Genomic DNA, 22,096 nt, shown 5'->3' on the forward strand with positions numbered 1-22,096 from the left:
GTTTGAACAAAAGGCAACAAAAGATTAAATAACATGAACACCCTGCCCAAATAAGACATAAATTAACAAAACTCTTAATCTCTGAAATAAAATGTATTAATCATTTAAGATGTTTAGATCTAGAATACATGTTTAACAGGTCTGCATTATGAAAACAGGGCGAGGAGCAGAAAATAATAATAAAAACAGATTAGTGCGACATTAGAGTGATTAAACAAGTGACGAGCAGAGACTGAAGAAGTGAATATAAAAAGGGTTTGTGAGAGGCAAAGAGAATCCATTCTGCAACGGCAATCAAGAGACGGTTTGAGAAGATGTGGAGGTTAACGTGTGTCAGTTTGGCCCTGCTCTTGTCTGTTCAAGGTAAGGACTAACACTTAATGTTTAAGGTAGACATTTTATCAGCACTACACATTTCTGACATAGTCCTGTTTCTTGTGAGATCATTTAATTCAGTTAATTTAGTTGGAGGATGTCACATGCAGATGGATGTCCATAAAATCATTCCTTATTAATGTGTGCTACCATCTCTTCCACCACAGGTTCACTTTCTCAGTTGAATGGTAAGAGATCGTCTTATTCTTTAGATGTTCATATGAAACACGGAAATGTGCATGTGAGCAATTTCTCTTTTTCTCACATAGTTTGTGGACAAGCCCCTCTAAACACCCGTATTGTGGGGGGTGTGAATGCTCCTGAGGGGTCGTGGCCGTGGCAGGTCAGTCTGCACAGCTCTACCTATGGAGGTCATTTTTGTGGAGGCTCCCTCATCAACAATGAATGGGTGCTGACGGCAGCTCACTGTTTACCTGGGTAAGATTCACCTAAACATACATTAATTGGTCAAATATATTGTTTTCTTTTCTCAATGTATTCTCTGACTGTTTTCAGTGTCAGTGCATCCAGTCTCCGTGTGTACTTGGGAAGGAGGACACAACAGGGAGTCAATACCAATGAAATCAGTAGAAATGTCGTCACAATTATTGTTCACCCCTCATACAACAGCAACACACATGACAATGACATCGCTCTGCTGCGCTTGTCCTCCACCGTTACCTTTAATGACTATATTAGACCCGTGTGTCTGGCAGCACTGAACAGCAGCTTCCCTTCTGGCACCAGCAGCTGGATCACAGGATGGGGAGATGTTCAGTCTGGAGGTACAAACACATAAACTCATTCGTTCACACATAAATCTTCTCATAACAACACTAATGTATGATTGTGTGTTTGTGTTTACCCTGTTCAGTGAGCCTACCTGCTCCTGGGACTCTGCAGGAAACTATGGTTCCAGTGGTGGCTAATGATCAGTGTAATACTCTGCTGGGTTCTGGATCTGTTACCAACAACATGATCTGTGCTGGTTTATTGGAGGGAGGCAAAGACACAACAGTCAACCAGATCATTATTAAGTGTGCACATTAAAACATGCTGCATGTCTGAAAGTCCATTATGTTTTTCTAATATATCTTGACACACAGATGTCTATCTGTGCTTTTTTTTATATATATATGCAGCCTATGTGATTCTTTCTGGCCATGTTTGATGAGAAGCCATAAAGAAAAACCCTCTGTCTTTCTGTAGGGTGACTCTGGAGGTCCAATGGTGAGCAAGCAATGTTTGGTGTGGGTTCAGTCTGGTATCACCAGCTGGGGTTATGGCTGTGCCGATCCCAACGCACCTGGTGTTTACACGCGTGTTTCACAGTATGAGAGTTGGATCTCCACCACCATTGTCCAGAATCTCCCAGGATTTGTCGTCTTCAACCCCTCAAGCACATGCCAACCTGTTTCTACGACCTTACCTGTTTCTACTACATCTCCTACTTCTACCACCTCAACCGCTTCTACCACACCACCTACTTATACTACCTTAAGAACTTCTTCTACTTCAACAACAACAACTACTACCTTAAGACCTCCACCCAATCAGAGTAACTCTCTCTCACACACTCTACACTCCTAGACAAGAGATAGTCCACCCAAAAATGAGAAAATATTTGGGTGGACTATACCTTTTAAGGGGTCATGTTTTTATTTTATTTTATTTTATTTTAATATGTTCCTTAAAGCTGCAGTCTGTAACTTTTTTGGGTTAAAAATGTTCCAAAATAATTTTTTTTTGACTATCTGCATGCCTTAGCTCGATTCAAAACGGTAAGCTTGCAATAATGTTTTTAATTCCAGTGGTACTGGTGGATTTCCACGGGAAATTCGAGCATGTCTTTTGCATGTGAGTAAGTGTTTTGAAAATATTATCCATATAAAACCATAATTTATAGACAAAGCATTATGAAATAATTTACTTATGGTTTGTGATGCAGTTACTGTCGGATCCCATACAGTTGGATGCTTCATCTTTAAACAAAAGTTTATTTGCGAACTCTCCATTACGTGCCTCATTTACAAAACAAAATGCTCCAAACAAAAATATAATCCTCTGATGTGATCCGGGAGGGACACCATTAAAATAAACCATCCAGTTGTTTCCAATGCTGGGATCCTTCTGTAAAGTCTATACAGAGATGCAAACGATCCATTTAAACTGCACACGTTAAAACCAACGTTCTTTCTCTCTTCTATTTGTCCTGTTGTAGAAACTGAAACGCACATCTGTACTGTATCCAATGTAAAGAGCATTAGTGATTATAATGGATTCTATTTGCTTTTGAAGCGACGCTCACTTCCAGTGTAAGAAAATGTCAGCCATTTAGCGACTTAATGCCAGTGTATGGGGCCTATTTTGCGATGATGTATAGCTATTCATCGATGTCTTGCTCTAAAGGCATACACCCATCTTCTTCTGCTTATCCGGGGGCCGGGTCACGGGGCAGCAGTCTAAGCAAAGATGCCCAGACTTCCCTCTCCCTAGACACTTCCTCCAGCTCTTCCGGGGGGACACTGAGGTGTTCCCAGGCCAGCCGGGATACATAGTCCCTCCAGTGTCCTAGGTCTTCCCCGGGGTCTCCTCCCGGTGGGACGTGCCCGGAACACCTTCCCAGGAAAGCATCCAGGAGGCATCCGGAACAGATGCCCGAGCCACCTCAGCTGATCCCTCTCCATGTGGAGGAGCAGCGGCTCTACTCTGAGCTCCTCCCGAGTGACCGAGCTTCTCACCCTATCTCTAAGGGATCGCCCAGCCACCCTGCGGAGAAAGCTTGTCCTTTCGGTCATGACCCAAAGCTCATGACCATAGGTGAGAGTAGGAACGTAGATTGACCGGTAAATCGAGAGCTTCGCCTTGCGGCTCAGCTCTTTCTTCACCACGACAAACCGGTACATCGACCGCATTACTGCAGAAGCTGCACCGATCCGTCTGTCAATCTCCCGTTCCATCCTTCCCTCACTCGTGAACAAAACCCCAAGATACTTGAACTCCTCCACTTGAGGCAGGAACTCTCCAACAACCTGAAGTGGGCAAGCCACCCTTTTCAGGCTGAGAACCATGGCCTCGGATTTGGAGGTGCTGATTCTCATCCCAGCGGCTTCACACTCGGCTGTAAACCGTCCCAGTGCATGCTGAAGGTCCTGGTCTGAAGGGGCCAGCACGACAACATCATCCGCAAAGAGCAGAGACGAAATCGTGTGGTCCCCAAACCTGACACCCTCCGGCCCCTGGCTGCGCCTAGAAATTCTGTCCATAAAAATTATGAACAGAACCGACGACAAAGGGCAGCCCTGCCGGAGTCCAACATGCACTGGGAACAAGTCTGACTTGCTGCCGGCAATGCGAACCAAGCTCCTGCTCCAGTCGTACAGGGACCGGACAGCCCTTAGTAAAAGGCCCCGGACCCCATACTCCCAGAGCACCCTCCACAGGACGCCGCGAGTGACAGTCGAATGCCTTCTCCAAATCCACAAAGCACATGTGGATTGGTTGGGCAAACTCCCATGAACCCTCCAGCACCCTGGAGAGGGTATAGAGCTGGTCCAGTGTTCCACGGCTGAGACGAAAACCGCACTGTTCCTCCTGAATCCGAGGTTCTACTATCAGCCGTATTCTCCTCTCCAGTACCCTGGCATAGACTTTCCCAGGGAGGCAGAGAAGTGTGATCCCCCTGTAGTTGGAACACACCCTCCGGTCCCCCTTCTTAAAAAGAGGGACCACCACCCCGGTCTGCCATCTCAAAGGTACTGTCCCGACCGCCATGCGATGTTGCAGAGGCGTGTAAGCCAAGACAGCCCCACAACATCCAGAGACTTGAGGTACTCAGGGCGGATCTCATCCACCTCTGGTGCCTTGCCACCGAGGAGTTTTCTTGGCTACCTCGGTGACTTCAGCTTGGGTGATGGACGAGTCCACCTCCAAGCCCTCAGCCTCTGCTTCCTCAATGGAAGACGTGTCGGCGGGATTGAGGAGATCCTCGAAGTATTCCTTCCACCGTCCGATGACATCCCCAGTTGAGGTCAACAGCTGCCCACCTCCGCTGTAAACAGCGTTGGTAGGTCAATACTTCCCTCTCCTGAGGCACCGGACAGTTTGCCAGAATCTCTTCGAGGCCAGCCAGTAGTCCTTCTCCATGGCCTAACCGAACTCCTCCCAGGCCCGATTTTTTACCTCCACAACCACCCAGGCTGCAGTCCGCTTGGCCTGCCGGTACCAGTCAGCTGCCTCAGGAGTCCCACAAGCCAGCCAGGCCCGATAGGACTCATTCTTCAGATATATTTGCCTGTGTTACATCACAGATCTTGCAATATCAAAACGAGCCATTTTTGGACCTTGATTAAATAAATGTTTTGCTAATAATGAGGAAGACGTTTTAAGCTATAAAACTTGCAGGATGTTTTGGTTCTTTTATGTCAAACGATAAAGGAAAATTTTATTTCTCATGTCATGACCCCTTTAACACCACTTCTCTACATAATGCTTGTTTAAATGTCGTTTGGTGTAGTCTCAAACTCTTGTCAAGGGAGATGTGGTGAGAGATTTGACATCCGTAACCGCTGCAACTGCAATCATCACTGTAGCAGAAACTGCTGCTTGGATTATAGAAGGCAATGCAGTAAGTCGAAACACACAAACAAATACATAAACAACTGTTCATAGTTCTGGAACACAATTCAAACATGATTAAAATTCTTAAAAGTTTTTTTTTTTTTTTTGTCTCTGCAGGGGATTAGCGGATAACCCTTGGTTCGCACAATCTTCTAAATGGCACTATTATATTTCGCATCAAATAAATAATATTCAAAAATATTATTTTAAACCAGAACAGAATGAATCAGATTTAGATTCATTTCTTCAAAAAGGATTTGCAATGAAAGTCTTTTCCTCCCTCAGACTAATGATTTATGTGTGTGTGTGTGTGTGTGTGTGTGTGTGTGTGTGTGTGTGTGTGTGTGTGTGTGTGTGTGTGTGTGTGTGTGTGTGTGTGTGTGTGTGTGTGTGTGTGTGGAGTTTAAAAACATACCTTAATAATACAAGCATACAAATTAATATTATATAAATGGAAATATAATATCATCATAGCTTCATATTATAACTTGAGTCTTGTTTGTAATCTGTATTATATGACTAAATAAATACTTAGCATCATCTGGCTTTTGTAATGATTTTTTGCTGTTATATAAATCACACCAACAGGGGGTGAATGTATTAAAGGTGTTTATATTGTCATGGTACAAACCACATGCTTGTGGATAGCTACAATGTTGTACAGTAATAAAGTGATAAAATCATTGCTCAACAGTAATCCAAACAGGTGATAAAATATAAAAAATTATATTATCAGACTTTTATGTTATATTTCTATTAACTATTGTTGAAAGTTGCAAGTTGCAAACCATGAGAGAGCCACATTGAGTTCCCACACAGAGAAATACTAACACTTATTTTCTCACCACAAATGTTGAGACGTCACCCAGCCTCTCAAAGATGAATCCAAAGATGAATTACAGTGTGCACTATAAAAAAACACACAATGAAATGGATCTTGGGAGAGATGTAGAGGCATGTAAAGAGATTCTTTGCAGAACAGTCCTGTTCCTCTAGTTCCAACAGCAGAGCACTGCACTAGCAATGCCAAAGTCATGGGTTTGATTATGAGGGAATGCATGAACGGTTTACTTTCAATGTAATGTAATGTTAGTTGCTGTAGACAAAAGAATCTGTCAAAATGCATAAAACGAGGTAGAACAGTCTTCTATTAGCAACCTTGGAGGAGCCAACAAATGGCCATTTTCAACAAACAGTACAAGGGGTCAGAAAACCTAGCGAGAGAACTGAACATAAAGGTGTGTAAATGGCCTAGCTATCCCTCTCTTATATATTTCATATTACAGTACACACACATAAACCTTAAAAGTAAAATATTTTTAGTAAAACAATAAGTTAAATAAGCCTATACAAAATATTTATGGCAATTTATATCTCTGGGATTTCTGTTATGATTATTTCAGATACGATTATTACCAGCTTTTACATCCTCGCAATGTGCAACTACTAAACATGTTATCAAGTGGTTGTGAGTGAGGGTGTGATGCCTGTCTAACCCCGTGACAAATCCCTGACGCCTTCATCCGGGACTCTTCCACCAGAACACTCTCCAACATGGCGGCGTCAGGTAAGAATAATGCGCACTCGTGCTCTGCCTATATTTGTAGGATTCTTTGCGAAACAGCTATAACCAAGTTTGTATAACATTCTTGGGTTCAAACGTAATGGTTGTGGCATTCACTGTGTCCGTTTTTCAAACGCGGCGCGGTTAAATCTATTGGTTAAATGCATTGAAAACATGGATTAGTCGCATTGGGGAAGCCGTATGCTCAAATGAATTAGCCAGTGTGCTAGCGGCCAAATCATGTGCCTCGTCTGTCTCGTTGTCCCCCTTAGTTTTAGGACGCGACAAGGTTTTGCAAACGGATGTTCGGGTAATATAATGTACGTGGTAGTTCATAAGGTTAGTGTACAGAAAGTTAAAATATTATGTTCAATGATAGTGCATAAAGTTCTGGATGGTGCTAATAACCCGTGTTTGGTGCGTATGCGCAGTACGTTCCAGAGGAGGGACCGGAGGGTTCACCACGTGCACGGAACCGTGGACGTTCTGTGCTCGTTTAGACTGGACCGATTGTAGTGGTGGGGATTTCGGAATTGTTTTTTTTATGTGGTTACGGATTCATTCAGTGCAGTTAACATAGTTACTCTTGAAAAATGGCGATTGTCTTATTTCTGTTGAGTCATTATTGAATCATTCACTAATTCACGACCAAAACATATCTTATTACCTTATATTAATTGACGTGTCAGTTTGTCTAAGCCATATTAGACTAAGCATACAAAAAATAGTGCCTAAGTAAGTTAACTAAACATGCGTGGAACGTGAATTTGATCACAAAATATGATTATTGAATGTTATTTCCAAGTCTTGTGCAACCAGGCAGATGTACAGTACATCTTATTCAAGTACAGCTCCTATCTTCTTGAATAGGGAAAGACTGAATTATAAGAAACTATATTAATGTTACCTCTGAAAGAGATAGGCCTATTTCGAATCCGTAGTATCTGACACCAATGGTATCATAAATTATTGTTCTATGTTTTTCTGGCTGGTCCAATTAACACACATAGACGTTATAGAGAAATAAACAGACAATACTTATGTGAACAAGATCATTGGCTCTTTTAACTGTAAGGCAGGACTAAAGCTACCATATTTCATGTTAGACATTCCCATACATTTTTATTTGAGTGAACCATCTCCTCCCCTTACATCCCTGGTGAGGCTCACTGAGTGTCTTATCTCACCTTTTCAGTTCCTAGTTGCATAGTATCAGCACGTATTTTACATAAGTGTGATTGTACTCAACATTTAATGAGTGGTGTGAAGCCTATTAGCATCTGTTTTGGGTTTCATGCAGTTTAATGAAGGTTGTTGAGAGGTTGCTGTAGAGGAAATCCTCTACAAGTATAATGACTTCACTTTTAAGGCAAGCTATCCATTTTTTGCATAATCATACTTTCTGTTATCTCTGTCACCATTTAGCCAAGCTATGGTGGGAACATCAAAATATTTTTCTTACTATGAATGTCAAACTGGGCATGAAATGAAAATTCACCCTGTTTTCTAAATGCATGTTATTGATCTAATTGTAAACAATTCATCCATGCACGTTTCTTTTTTAATTCTTAATCAAATTGTCATAATTCTGATCTAATTTTCTGGTGAAATGAATGATAGATTTCTCTCTGGCGTATACCGGACTCCTCCAATATTTTAGGCTGCTTAATCACTGCCACTTTCTTACAATCAACCTCAAGCTTGCATTCAGATTGGCCTCCATCCAATCAGCAACCGTTGAATAGAACCACGCCCCACTTTTTTTTCCTTTTTCAAAAATCTTTCACTGAGATGTACGCCACAATATGGAAGAAAAGATCAGTCGCTACTTTCATTTCGTTGTAAATTTTAACATGCAGAAATTTATCAAATAATGAAATAGCTCAGTTTTGGCATTCTCATGGAATGCTATTCTTTCTTTAGCTAAGAAGAATAAGAAGAAGGGGAAGACCCTGACCCTGACTGATTTCCTTGCGAATGATAGCAGTGGCAGTGCACCCCCCAGTTACCCCAGCGCAAAGACCACCAGCTGGGCAGATGAGACTGATGACTTGGATGGAGATGGTGAGTAAATCCTGGAATGGACTACATTACTTTTAAAATCTAAACCGAATCATTGCTAAGAGATGCATGACAAATGAAAACATGCCTTAAATTGGCTCAATATCAAACATGTTTGATATCCTCAGACTGAATGGAATCATAGTCCGAAGTAGAGCTACATTAGCCTGGAAAGCTTACTTCAAGATGTTAGGTCTGGCAACTCACCATTGGCACGGCTCAATCCGAGGGGCGGGATAAACAGTTGTCTTTCAAATTCCCTCTACATGCAGTAGGATAGCGCTAAAACCAACCAGAGCGTTTTCCCACCAGCGGAGCTAGTAGATTAAACTTTTGCCGTATCTGGTCAGCAAAACTACGAACACATCTTTTTTAAGAATGACTTAAGAGCCGTTCTTTGTTCTTTTCTCAAAGAAAAGCTTAACTCCAAGTCCTCCAGAGTTGCGGCCAAAGCCTGTTCGAAAGACCGCTGTTCGCCAGCAGCAACCATTCTTTGTTTTCAAGTAACAGGGAATTCACACGGAACCGTCACCATAGGCGTAATTTGCGGGTGGGACAGATGGGACATGTCCCCACCACTTTTTAAAACATCTCCAATTCTACAAAATCTCCAATTCTACAAATAAATAAAACATCTCTAGTTAACTGGTAGAGCATTCGTTTCGTTCGTTTTTTTAAATAAGAGACGATCTAGCGCTGAAATGTGTTTTTTAAATCAAGTGATCAAAGTGCTCATTGCTGCTGCGATCACGCGGATACAGTGTTTTCTCGTGTGGCTCGCGCACACGGCGCAGTGTATTCACTCGGACGCGCGCCTCAATCCGTTGTGGATACTCTATTCATTCTGGTGAAATCACAAAACATAATGCACACAAATGTGTCCCTGCTTGATATACAACCACTGATGAACATAATCGGTTTTGATTAGGAGAAAAAAAACTATACGAGAAAAATAAATCTATTCGAGTGCAGATTAGAACCCAGACGTTCTGACTCGGTAGGCGAAAGTTCTACTTCTAATAGGCGGATCTCTCTATCTGTATTTATTCACACGAAAATTCTCGGCACTGACAAACATATATTAAGCTACATCTCATTAAATGACAAATTAAACCCCATGTAGCCTACTATTAAAATCGATTGCTGGACATCATAATGTTGTTGTACATATATCTGATTTAGCATTTTATTAGCAACCCCCACCCCACCTGTCCCACCCACTTTTTAAAACAAAGTTACGCCACTGACCGTCACAACTCTGTCGTCATTATGTTAAGCCTGCCCACCGACTCGATACACGATTTGATTGGCCTGACTAGAGTTTGGTTTTTCCAGTTCGAAAGTCAACGGAGAGTTGCTAGACTACCCTGGCTGCCAAATAAATTTTTCTGCCACTAGGGTGCGTCTAGATTTCTAAGCTAGAGCTACAAGATTTGGGGGAATATATAATTGAGATTTTTCTGATAAAAATTGTGATTGCAATTTAAAATCAGATAAAAAAAAAAACATTCCATGTTTGCTGTGCTTGTTTGTAGTAGTGATCGACCGATGTATCGGTTTACCGATATTTTTCCCGATATTTAAGCATTTTCCGATAATCGGGTATCGGTTTTGTAATATCGGATTCACCGATAAACGGCACCATCTTATGGCCGTTTTGAGAATTCCGCCATTGCAGCCCGCATCTGAGGAGATCAGTCAACAACAACTCTGTGCACAGTGCACAGGTAAAGTATATGTTCTGCTTGCTTTGCTTTAATTATTCAACTTTATTTAACATAACAGACATGCAGAAATGAGATTTGAGACATAAATGCCTGATATAGTTTATTTATCCAGCTTGGTTCTAAAAAATTGAGACGAACTCACGGAGTCACGAAGCGTAATCCATTATGTCCTGCCCCAATAAAGACGTAACTTTACATGAATTAAATAAAATAGACATGAATGAGTGCATGTTGAAAATAAAAGCGCTGAATTTAATTCTCTATCTTTTGTATTTGATCACCATTAGTCTCGAAAAAAAAGTTTGTTTATATTGCTGAGCACTCACTGGGTTGATGATCAGGAATGTTCAAGCACGGCCACTGAATGAAAGTTTTGACAAGATTATCTTGTTTAAACACCCAAGATTATATTATCATTTACTACATAGCAATTATTTCGCTAATACAAATCTAAATAAGTACCGCTCTGTGGAAATTAATTATTTATTATATCCACGCGCGATCGCGGTTGAGTAGCCTAAGTTATAGTTCTGTGTAAATGCATAGATAAACAGCACTTTGTCAGAAAGCATTTCATAATCTAGACCGACAAAAACATTATTAATAATTAATAACATACTAGTTGGAAAATGCAAATATGCTGTTTTGTTTGTTACTTTCCTGACAATGTTATATTCTAGCTAATATATTTCAGTGAATTAATATTACCCAGTGAATTATTCCTCACTCTTTAAACCTATTAAACGGCACTTAAACCTTCTAAAACTGTTTAAAATTAATTACATTTCTGCAAAGGTGATATGACTCCCCTGTCAATTATTTTCTCCATATGAAAACATTAGACTAAACAGAAGTGTAACAGTAAATAAATATCGGTTCTGCATATCGGTTATCGGGCACATAAACACGCAAATAATCGGTATCGGTTATAAAAAATCAATATCGGTCGATCACTAGTTTGTAGGGCTGCACAATTTGGCCAGAATTGATTTATATGTCAATATGGCTATATATAAAAAAGTCATGCCAGCATGGCTGGGAGCATCAGACCAACTGCAACAATGAGCAATCATATTAAGAAGATTTTAGGCAAAATGGCTGAAAAATTATTTATAAAAAAAAAAGTCACTAGTCCTATTATTTAATGATTAAGCATTTTCGACCAATAGGTTGCAATGTGACCAAATTGATGTGGTGTGGTCAGAGTAAGGTGGCAATGACTTGTGCAAAGTTAGACCTTTAAAAATGGTGGTTTAAATAAAATGCTGTGTGTCGTCAACCAATGAAAATGCTGCATGAACTCAACCAATCAGCATGTTCAGCGCCTAAGTACCAACCCCCGAAAGTTCCTGAACTTTGAAAAAGGACTACCTCGTGAGCAGGGACTTTCTGAGGGTGAAATTTTTACCCGGAACTTCATTTAGACCCTGGTCTCTGCAGTCGAAACACGCCTAGTAGTATCACCCCAAAGTCCCCAGTTCCTGCGGTGAAAACGTGGCTTAATCACGAACTGTTAGCACTTTTTGAAATTACATTATAACTTTTGACCACAAGTTAGCGCTGACTTAAAATGTTTTGAATAACTTCAGGACATGTTGCCAATGGCACATACTGAGTTTCTTAACAATCGCCAATGCGGTCATAAAATATAGCATTTTATGACAATATTCAAAATGGCCGACATGGGAAATTTGGGTATTGTTTGCCTCTGCATGCTGCACCGAATCTAAAGAGACCAGTTTTGGGGGTTTTCGGCCTAACTGTTCAGACATTATAGGCCAATTTTTCATATCTCCTGACCACTAGGTGGCACTGTGCTGAAACTGTGCATGTACTTGGTTGTTATAACACAAACCAAGTATGGTCTGAATATGCCAAAGCGTTGTGGATATATAGCCTCGAGTCCATTTTGGCGTGCTCTTTGTTGAATTCGTTCTCTTGTTATTCAAGAACGGTTTCATTAATGCGCTTGAATTCCAGCATGGTCTGAAGATAATCTGGTTACATTTTCTTGAAAATTGGAGCAACAGGCTAGGAGGAGTTCTTAAAAGTAGGTTTTAAAAAAAGATTCTAAATGCCGTAAATTTTCGTGAAGTAAATGACGTCAAAGGGTGCAATCAAATCATCTTGAGCCAAGTAATCAGAGACATTTTTTTTGTTAATTTGAGTTTGTGTAGAAATGAGCCGCTCTGAGACACTACTGCACACCAGCAAATAATGAGCAGCGTATATATTTAATCAAATCGCAGACTAAGCCATATCGTCGTTTCGGTTTCATTTCGATTAATCATGCAGCCCTAGTCTGAAGTTAAAAATTGTCTGTGCCCATGATTTTCAATGCGATCTTCTGTGAAATCTGTCAGCTGACCAAAATCTGCAGACTAGCTCTGACTTTCAGCAACTACTGAAACTGCTACTACTGAACTAGTGTCCTGACTGTAAATCAGGGGGGGAAATCTAGGCAAAAGTCACTTGTATTCCAGCCTTAAGAAGACCGAATACTAGGGTTGGTAAGATGTGCCTCATTGTATATGTGCTATTAACATCTGTTTTGCGTATACGGGTGTAAATAGGATCCGATGCATTTTGAAATCCAGTCAATAAAAATGTTATTCTGTGGTAATCAAGTCCCATTCTCCTTCTCATTAGTCTCAACTTCCTGGCATACTACGGAGGATACATATCGAGCTCCTCCCATCGATCGCTCCATCCTGCCTACTGCGCCTCGTGCAGCACGGGAGCCAAACGTTGACCGCTCACGGCTGCCACGCGGCCCGCCCTACACTGCCTTCCTCGGTAACCTTCCCTACGATGTCAGCGAGGAATCCATCAAAGACTTCTTCAGGGGACTTGCGGTCAGTGGATACACTGCATGCATGTTTAAAAATGGGATGTCTAGATAATACTTATAATGTCTTAGCTGCTTGACAAGTGCAGGTTGTGTGTAACTGTGTCTTTTGTGTATATTATCAGATCAGTGCGGTGCGTTTGCCACGGGAGCCTAATAACCCAGAAAGGCTTAAAGGATTTGGTTATGCTGAATTTGATGATGTTGACTCAATCTTGCGTGCGCTTAGTCTAAATGAGGAGGTAGGTCATCAATAAAATACTGACCTCAGTGCATTGCTGTTGTTTTCTATTTTGAATTAATGTTGCATCAAATTTGTGTAGAATCTTGGGAACAGGCGGATCCGGGTGGATATCGCAGATCAGTCCAATGACAAAGGTGAACTGATGATATTCAAACTACGTTTTTGCCTCTGTGAAAGTGTCTTTCTTGATTACATTTAACATCATATTTCCTCCAGAGAGGGATGGTGGATCAATGTCAGGGAGAGACCGGGATAGAGATCGCGGTCGTGGGATGGACGGTGGCCCTGATAAGACTGATTCTGATTGGAGGGCACGCCCGAGTGGCGAGCAAGATGAAGCACCACGCCGAGACGAAGGATTTGGAGACCGTAAGTTAAACAGATGCTATCTGTATATTATGCTTAAACAAAATACTTTGCATATATTATATTTGAGAATGTCTACTATCCAGTAAAAATGAAAGTATTTATAACATTAAAAGTAGAGCTGCATGATTACTAAAAATAATAGCTTAATGTGACTATCAAATCGCAAATATTAAAGGATACTGTATATTTCAGTAAGTATTCTGCAATTTAATTTAGTACGTACATGTATGTAAATGCATGTAAAATATGTAATCATTAAAAAAAAGCTTTACGGGCCCTTGTGGTTTTCCAAAATAAAAGCTCAGTTGTTAGAAAGTTAGAAAATAAAGAAATTAAGACAACCATAAATATTAGTATTGTATTTGTACTGTAAAATTATTTTTTACAGTGAAATATTACAATATAAATATTTCTTATTTTGTTTTTTGTTTGTTTATTCAAGGTTAAATATAGATCCGTTTAAACCTGGTTTGACTGTTAACATACAGTTGTTTGTACTATTTTATGTAATGCCTTGTGGTGTCTTTTTGCAGGGTCTCGTGATCGCTATGAGTCAGACCGATTCAGAGATGGTCCAAGGCGTGATGATCGTTTTGACAGCGGTCGAGATCGCTTCAGTGGGAGAGATCGCTATGACGACAGAGGAAGCAGAGACTATGATCGTGGAGGTTGGTGGAGTTTTGTTCAGTGGAATTACTTATGATACTCTAGTCAAAAATGGTAGTGCAAGTTATTAAAGGGATAGCTCACCCCCAAAATTAAAATTGTCACCATTTACTCACTGTCAAGTTGTTCAAGACCAAACCTGTATGAATTTATTTCTTCGGCTAAACACAAAAAAAAAAAAAAAAAAAATTTTTTTGAAGAATGTTGGTACTTGGTAACCAAACAGTTGATGATAACCATTTACTTCCATAGTATTTTTTTCCATCAACTGTTAGGTTACTAATACTACTTTATCTGAGTTCATGAATGTTTGGTGTTTACATTTATTGCAGTTTGCTTTGTAAGTAATGCTACGGTCATATGATTGTCTTAGGTTTTGACTCACGTGGTGGAGGACGACGAGGATTCAGCAGTGGCTTCAGACGAGACTTTGATGACCGGCGTGATGGAGATCGCTACGGAGATCGTGAAGAGCATTTTGACAAGAGGGACGATGGGCGAGAAGAGAGGGGTACATGATGAGATTAGCTCATGGAGAAATTACACGCGTCAGCTTTAAAGATACAAATTTTACATCAGAAACGTTGTCTCCCTATTCTAATCGTATGAGATTTTTCATTCCAGCCTCTACACAGAGGCCCAAATTAAACCTGAAGCCACGGAGCATCCCAAAAGAGGAGGAACGTAGTGGAAGCTTGCCCCCGCAGAGTAACACAACAAGTTCCAGCAGGACTTCCTCTATATTTGGGGCAGCCAAACCTGTGGACACGGCTGCCAAGGAGAGAGAGGTGGAGGAGAGGCTGAAGAAAGAACAAGATAGACTCCAGAAACAGTTGGAGGATGACAAGAACAGACCTCCGGAGAGACGACCTAGAGACCGGTGAGAGGGGGGAAATAGATGGGTAGATACGAAACTTGGTTCTTAACCAGCGAACCACACTCTACTTGGAAAGTTTGTTAGTGGTGGGAAAATCTTGATGAGATGAAATGGAATACAGCTGAGGAACATCTGTGCTGTGTTCAGAATCGCCCCCTATACCCTTATTCACTATTCCCTACATTACTCCACTAATATAGTCCACTTGAAGGGGTTGATGAAAACGAGTGAGTGAATTCGGACGCTGAGTGCACTGGAAGGGCTGCCGATTTTGCATAGTTTGTGTTTGCTGTTTAACAATAATCATTTGAAATGTAGCAAACTGGCAGCTCCAGTATTAATGAAAAGATTTATCTTGAACTCTGATATGGAAACTAGCATATAAACTTTAATTAAACAATTTAATAACAAATTGAAAAGGAATTTATACCTGTATGATATTACGCTGGACCAGCGCGGTTTGGAAAATGGATGGATGATTTGATTCAGCTGCAGGCGCTATCTCCTGGCGAGATGCGGGAATTCATTCAGCGCGTGGCTCAGTGCCTTATGGGTATTCTATAGCTGTACGTACATAGCGGTTGTACACTCGTTATTGTGGTACATTGTGGGATTCAATGAGTGCACTCAACGTCAACTATGGTTTCGGACACCACTACAAATGGCTGCCCCATCAATCGTGCCCTATTTAAGGGTATGGGGCGATTTCGGACACAGCCCTGGAGTCTCTGAAAAAGTGACATTTAAATAGTGATTAAAGAGTAATTTTAGGAGTTGGATTTCTTTTTTTTTTCTTCAGAGACCCGAGTTGGAGAAGTGAAGAGCCATTTAAAGAGCGGCAACGCACAGGAAGTGAATCCTCACAACCTAAAGGTAATACATTTGTGTTCTTAGTAGATACCTTATCAAAGAATGTAGATTAGGAATGCACTAATATTACAATTCTGATTAATGTTCTCATATGATAGCTGATAACCAACCCAGTTTACAACTGGTATTAGAAACAGTTGTAGTCATTAAAAAAACCTGTAGAAGTGCTATATATGCTTTTTTTATTGCATTGAATAAATGGATTATTTAAAGCAATGTTGCTATTGTTAACTAAAACTATTGAAGACAATTGTTTAAATATAAATTAATTCAAATCTTATATTAAAATTAGAAATGACTAAACTTGCTAAAACTAATGCTGAAATAAATATAAATGAAAGCTATAATATAAATAAAAATAAAAAACTAATCAAAAGGACAAAAGCTCATAAAATAACTGATCCTTTAAAATTAAAGTAAACTGAAAATATAAATACAAACTAAATCAAAATATTAATAAATGCTACAATAATATATAAATAATACTAAAATAACACTGGTTTAAAGATCTCGAATGGTACCAGGAAAACAAAAAATCCAGTAGTTAAATTAATAAAAATATATTTCTGTATTTGTGATGTTAAGGATCTAGGTCTCAAGATGAACATTCAGAGAATGAAGTCTTCAGTGGCCACGAGGATGAGCCGATCTCTCCTGCATGTACATCACCCTCTTCCAATCAGGGAGGGCTCCCACTGAAAGTAATGCCTGCCCCTCCTCCTAAAGAAAATGCCTGGGCCAAACGCAGCCCAGGGGGGAGTGCTAATGAGAAGGAAGGAACACCCTTAGCTGCTCCCAAAAGTGCAGAGACTGAATTGGGCAAGGGTAAAAGACTCCACAATAACAGTTCAACAGAGTGGCAAGAACCTTTGAATTATATACAGTTTTCTCACTTGTCGGTTGTTCTGTTTGCTAGATGAAAACCGGGATGATGGCGTTCAAAGGGATAAAGTTATGCCTCAGGGAAGAGGTGGAGGAGGAGTTGGAAGAGGAGGAGGGTGGGGACGAGGGGTTGACTGCCCAACTAAAGACAAGCAGAGAGAACCTGCAGACAGGTGAGACAGTCTTCACTAATGTGAATGTGTCATGCACTTTATAAATTCACATGACTGCATAAGGCTGTGCGATTAATCGAAATTAAGGTTTGATTTCGATTTTGGCTTCCAATGATAATGAAAATATGATAATTGAGATAAAACAATTCTTTTGCCCCCTTTCCAATGGTGTGCTTTCGCTCCTGGTGCAATCTTAAAGCGCAAACTTAATGTGAAAATCAGTAAAATCATGTAATGTGACTTTCGCGAAATGTTACATTAGATAACCCTGACAGGTAAATAAATAAAATAAAAATAAAGATATTATTAAAATAACGATAGTAGCCAGAATTTTCAGCTTTGTCTTTTTAACTGCAGAAACAACAATAAATGCTAAACTGGAGTGGCAGTCTTTTTAGCTAAAAATGTTCACAGCATCCAAAAATCTAATTAGAACCGGCTGAAAAGTTTTGAAATCACTTGTACCCTACCTGATCGACAGAACAAATCCAGTCTTTCACTCTGTCTGTGTCCATTGGAGTCTTTTGTGCGCGCGGGTAAAATGCATTCTAAAACACTTAACGTGAAAAACGTTTAACAACTTAATCTCCTAAAATAGTTAAATTAAAATTATCAAATTATGTAAAGAAAACGCTTTACTATAGGAATGCAGTGCGTTCATATTCTGGGTTCATCTGCTTATCTGCACATAGTATGGTTTCTTAATAAAGTGTGTACATGCATTAAGCCACGTTAAAGTGCCTTTTAAGCGTTTTAAAAGTTTTTTTCACGTTAAGCATTTTAGAATGTCCTGTGGAAAACCAACTTAACGTTGGCCGGCAGAAGTGCGATCATGGTTTTCCTGATGCTAAATCCAGCCTTGGAGAATATCCTTTCTGATGGTGTACATTCACACTTTAGATTTTCTTATCCCAGACATTGTTAAAGATTTAAATCCTTGCCGCCAAGACGCTCCTCTGTCGGTCACGGATTGAAAGTGAAACTTAAATCTGTCACGGGGTGTTTGGATTTATTCACGCACGTTAAAAAATATTTATTAAAAGCTTCTTTCTTTGCACATTTTTATATACAGCATTATCAATAATAAGCTGAATATTAACGTATTGACAGAAAACTGGTAGTTCTATGTGAAATCAGAAATTAAGCGCCCTCATATAGCCAAAGTGGCATAATCCTCGTTTCATAACACCTCTGCGAAGATTCGACCGTGAGATCGGTAGTCGAATCAGGCTCCTCCCATCGAAGCATCGAATCTTCGACTATTCGGGGTCACCCCTAGAAATTACCCACCCACATCTGAATTTCGTGTTGCGCATTAAGTGAAGTGAAGATAAGTGAAGCCTGTGATTTTATTCGAATTTATTGACTTATCCCCCGGATGTGATGTCAATTGGCTATTGCTTGGAAATGTCTTGTCATAGGTCTAGCTGTTTGATATATTATAAACAGAAGAATGTTCTTTACTGCATGCTGCTATACATGTCATCCATCTCCATCTAATCATTTTTTTTTTCACTCTTCTAATGGTTTTCAGCTTTCTCTTTCGCCAAATTGTATAGTTGTATGTTGCATAACGATATGACCCAGCACCCAAAATACTATCAAAACAGTCCGATGCAGCCCCCATTCTACCATTCGCCAAGTGTACCTGGTGACCGGCGTCATGTATTGCTAATCCAGTGCGACTAGTGCTTTAGAAACACAAATTGATATTATTTTTATAAAATCTGAGAGGTTTCTGTCTCACCTTTGAAAGTTCAGGTAACCAAAACTTAGAAGGTCCAAAAAGGTAATCTATAATTTATATAGGTCATCTATAAGGTAAATGTACATGAATGGAGCAGTTTAATTTGAGTTGTGTAAAGAGATAATTAGTCTATCTTGTTTATAATTAACAGATTTCATTCAGGCTTTCTGTTAGGGGAAAATATAATAATAAATAGATTAATCATGCCTTTGGAAATATGCCCCCCCCCCACCCACCCACCCCCTTTTTGGAGCTCGACAGCCTCAGTCCTTATTCTTTCATTGTATAGAAATAGCCTGGCTAACGTCATGAGACGTGGTCTGGGAACCACATGTGCATTTTCTCGTATTTGAGGCGTGGTTTACGAATGCCCAGAGCCGTTTATTGGGCGCTACGAATGTCTATCAAATGCGCCTGCACGTAGCTCATAGCCAATCGTTTCAATTATACCAGATGACGTATGTAGAGCGACAGAAATTCGACGAGGAAGAAGACGAAATAAACTTGCGTTCTAAACTACTTAGAACACTATCTAAGGCTGCATCGAAAGGTAACTTCGCGTCTGCTGCCATGTTGAATCCATAGATATAAACAAACTGCCTCGGTGTGTCGCATAGACGTCGTCATCGTCTTGCTGCTCCCTCCCCGTTCTGTGATTGGTCCCCTCGCTGAGGCGAAAATCTGGTCCATGGAATCCAGGCTGCCTAACAGCGTGAATAAAATCACGCTGCACGCAAAGCAGCATGGGGAAACCCAGGCTAGTATAGAAAAGAGCAGATCAGTCCTCTTTGTGTTATGTGGAAGGAAAAAAATATGGATTTGTAACATCTTGAGGATGACTAAATTTTAGCTTTTGAGTGAACTATTCTTAAACTCCTTCTTGTATTAACAGGAAGGAGGTCAGGCGGGGCAAAGATCCCAGAATAGCCTCAGAACCAAAGAAATATGAAGAGAGTGTTCCTCCTGTGAGTACCTCACCTGGTCCTGACCTCTGAATCAGTTTTTTCATGTAGCATTTTCAATGTAGGCTACGTTGCAAGAACAGTTAGACCCCAAAGATGATTGATTTGTAGAAACTACAAATGAGTGGTGGTGTTCAGCCCACTGTTGTGTAGAACTTTGGGAATAACTTGTACAGAAACAAATACTGGAACATTATTTTCTTCATGCCACTCTAATTTGTTCATCACAGACATTGTGGTCATTACATTTCTTTTTGTCCCTACAGCAATTCAGCTCAGCTAGTAAATATGCTGCCCTACTAATGGATGGAGAACAGGGAGAAGGTGGAGAGGAATGAACAATTAGGAAGGATCAACTAACTACAGAACAGAAGAAAAAGAGCAACTGAACGATCAAATGAGGGGTTAAATTAGAATTCCCTCATGATGATGGTGTGGCGTAGTTTAAGGGGATGATGGCTAAGGTACCCACAATGCTGTTCTGTGTCACGTTTATGGAAATGTATACAAGTATTCCCAAAACTGGTCCATTTTAATTAAAAAAATAAAATGAAAACAATCAGTGCAGTAAGTAGATAAATGCATTCATGTAGACATTTAAAAATCATTGTTAACTTGAAAGTCATTGTTATAAATAAAGTATGTAAGATACTATAACTTGCCTCTGAATTCCTCTGATTTAATTGTCAGCATTTCCAATATGATGCATAAGTCTAATTTAATTGGTCATTCAATGCTCTGTATTGTCTTGTAATGTCATAAACCATGGTGTATATTTGTTGAAAAGGGCTTGTACGTTAATTTTCCACTGAAGAGTTCATTAGCAGAGACACCCTTAGTACTGAATGAGGTGTAGGCAGCAGGATAGGCTTTCTTCTCAAATCCTCTTAATGCCTCAGACTGAAACTCAAGGTTTCTGTTTTATTTTGTTAATCTGTTCTCCTCAAACCTGCATAGCGTTGTTGTTTTCTCAGAAGGCAAGGTTAGTGAACTCCCTCAAAGTGCTCTCAAACCAATAATGATCCAACACTGAGGCTGTGCAGATCCTCCCAGTCTCTTGGTGATTGAGTATTGAAATAAGCTGCATGTGTGCCACAAGAAATCTAGTTTGGTTACATTTTAGAGCCATTTACTCTGAGCTTTGAAAAACTGAGCCATGTGTTTCTCGAGGTGTCTTCCACATACTGCTTTATTAGATGGATTTTACGGCCCATTCTAGGGTGGGATCTTTGCAATGCTTGTTGCATTCTTTGTGTGGTCATATTGTGCTGTCCGCCTATGTTTTCCCAGCTGCCCTAACTGAAACTCTCCTGCCTGTAACCTGGGTTGTTCTAGCTACACACAAATACTGCAATTTCTTTTTATTGGCGGAGAAAAAGTTGTCTGGTGGTCTGGCATTTTTTTACTCAGATGGACTCTTGCAATCTATCATGAGTGCATTGTCACGGTGTCCACACATGGAGATACCTGAACTCTGGTCCTGTTATGAAATGTTTGGTAACACTTTAAGTGGCCTTATTACATATTACTTGTAAAAATCATTGTAAAAATCGTAAATTATACATAATTACATGCAACTAACCCTCAACCAAACCCTAATCCTACCCTAAACCTATAGTAAGTACATGCTAATTCATATTACCCAGTACTTATTAAATACATAATTACACTAACAATGACACCTTAAAATAAAGTATAACCAAATGTTTTTGTCATCCTTATGGCTTTTATAAACAAGCCATGTACCATGGCTCTTGTGGTCTGCCAGGCCTGCCATTAAGGTTTCTTTTAGATGGAACATAAGGTTTACTTAGCTTCATGCTAATAAAAAAACAACAACTTTCCACTAAATTTATGCAAATTAGATATAGTTTCGACTCATTCCGATAGTTAAAGCTATCGTTCTTGGTGTGAACAGGCCTTTACTACTTTTTGTTATAATACAGTACAATATGGTAAGTGTTCAGATCAGGGGCGTTGCTAGACATAAAGCTCTACTGGGGCACAGGTCCTCCATTGTTTGTCTGAGATAGCAACAGTAACTAAGGAGGCCGTGGCTTCAACTAGGTCAACTAAACATACATTTCATATCCGAAAGAATGATTAATTGC

The 22,096-nt window shown here is 40.1% G+C and overlaps 2 protein-coding genes across 3 annotated transcripts; both read left to right on the forward strand.

Moving 5' to 3' along the window:
* Nucleotides 1-314: 314 nt before the first annotated feature.
* Nucleotides 315-5,120, forward strand: LOC308699139 (trypsin-like; the record flags this gene model as incomplete). The annotated part of the gene is made up of 8 exons (XM_081379727.1): nt 315-363; nt 543-563; nt 645-813; nt 892-1,160; nt 1,250-1,392; nt 1,585-1,933; nt 4,892-5,002; nt 5,113-5,120. 8 exons carry the CDS (start codon nt 315-317, stop codon nt 5,118-5,120), a joined length of 1,119 nt encoding a protein of 372 aa, XP_081235853.1.
* Nucleotides 5,121-6,469: 1,349 nt separating this feature from the next.
* On the forward strand, nt 6,470-21,699 carry eif4bb (eukaryotic translation initiation factor 4Bb). Of its 2 annotated transcripts, XM_081379967.1 has the most exons (14): nt 6,470-6,562; nt 8,483-8,623; nt 12,997-13,202; nt 13,321-13,437; nt 13,519-13,573; nt 13,656-13,808; nt 14,342-14,476; nt 14,848-14,985; nt 15,099-15,354; nt 16,151-16,224; nt 16,807-17,046; nt 17,138-17,276; nt 19,916-19,988; nt 20,252-21,699. In XM_081379967.1, the coding sequence occupies exons 1-14, from the start codon at nt 6,550-6,552 to the stop codon at nt 20,321-20,323; spliced, it is 1,812 nt and encodes a 603-aa protein (XP_081236093.1). In that variant the 5' UTR covers nt 6,470-6,549; the 3' UTR covers nt 20,324-21,699. The 2 variants fall into 2 exon arrangements, with proteins under 2 accessions (XP_081236093.1, XP_081236094.1); XM_081379968.1 differs by lacking the exon at nt 19,916-19,988 and having other exon boundaries at nt 20,252-20,762.
* Nucleotides 21,700-22,096: the final 397 nt, after the last annotated feature.

The sequence above is a fragment of the Scardinius erythrophthalmus genome, assembly GCF_964197995.2.
Source record: "Scardinius erythrophthalmus genome assembly, chromosome: 12".
Classification (NCBI taxonomy): Eukaryota; Metazoa; Chordata; class Actinopteri; order Cypriniformes; family Leuciscidae; genus Scardinius; species Scardinius erythrophthalmus.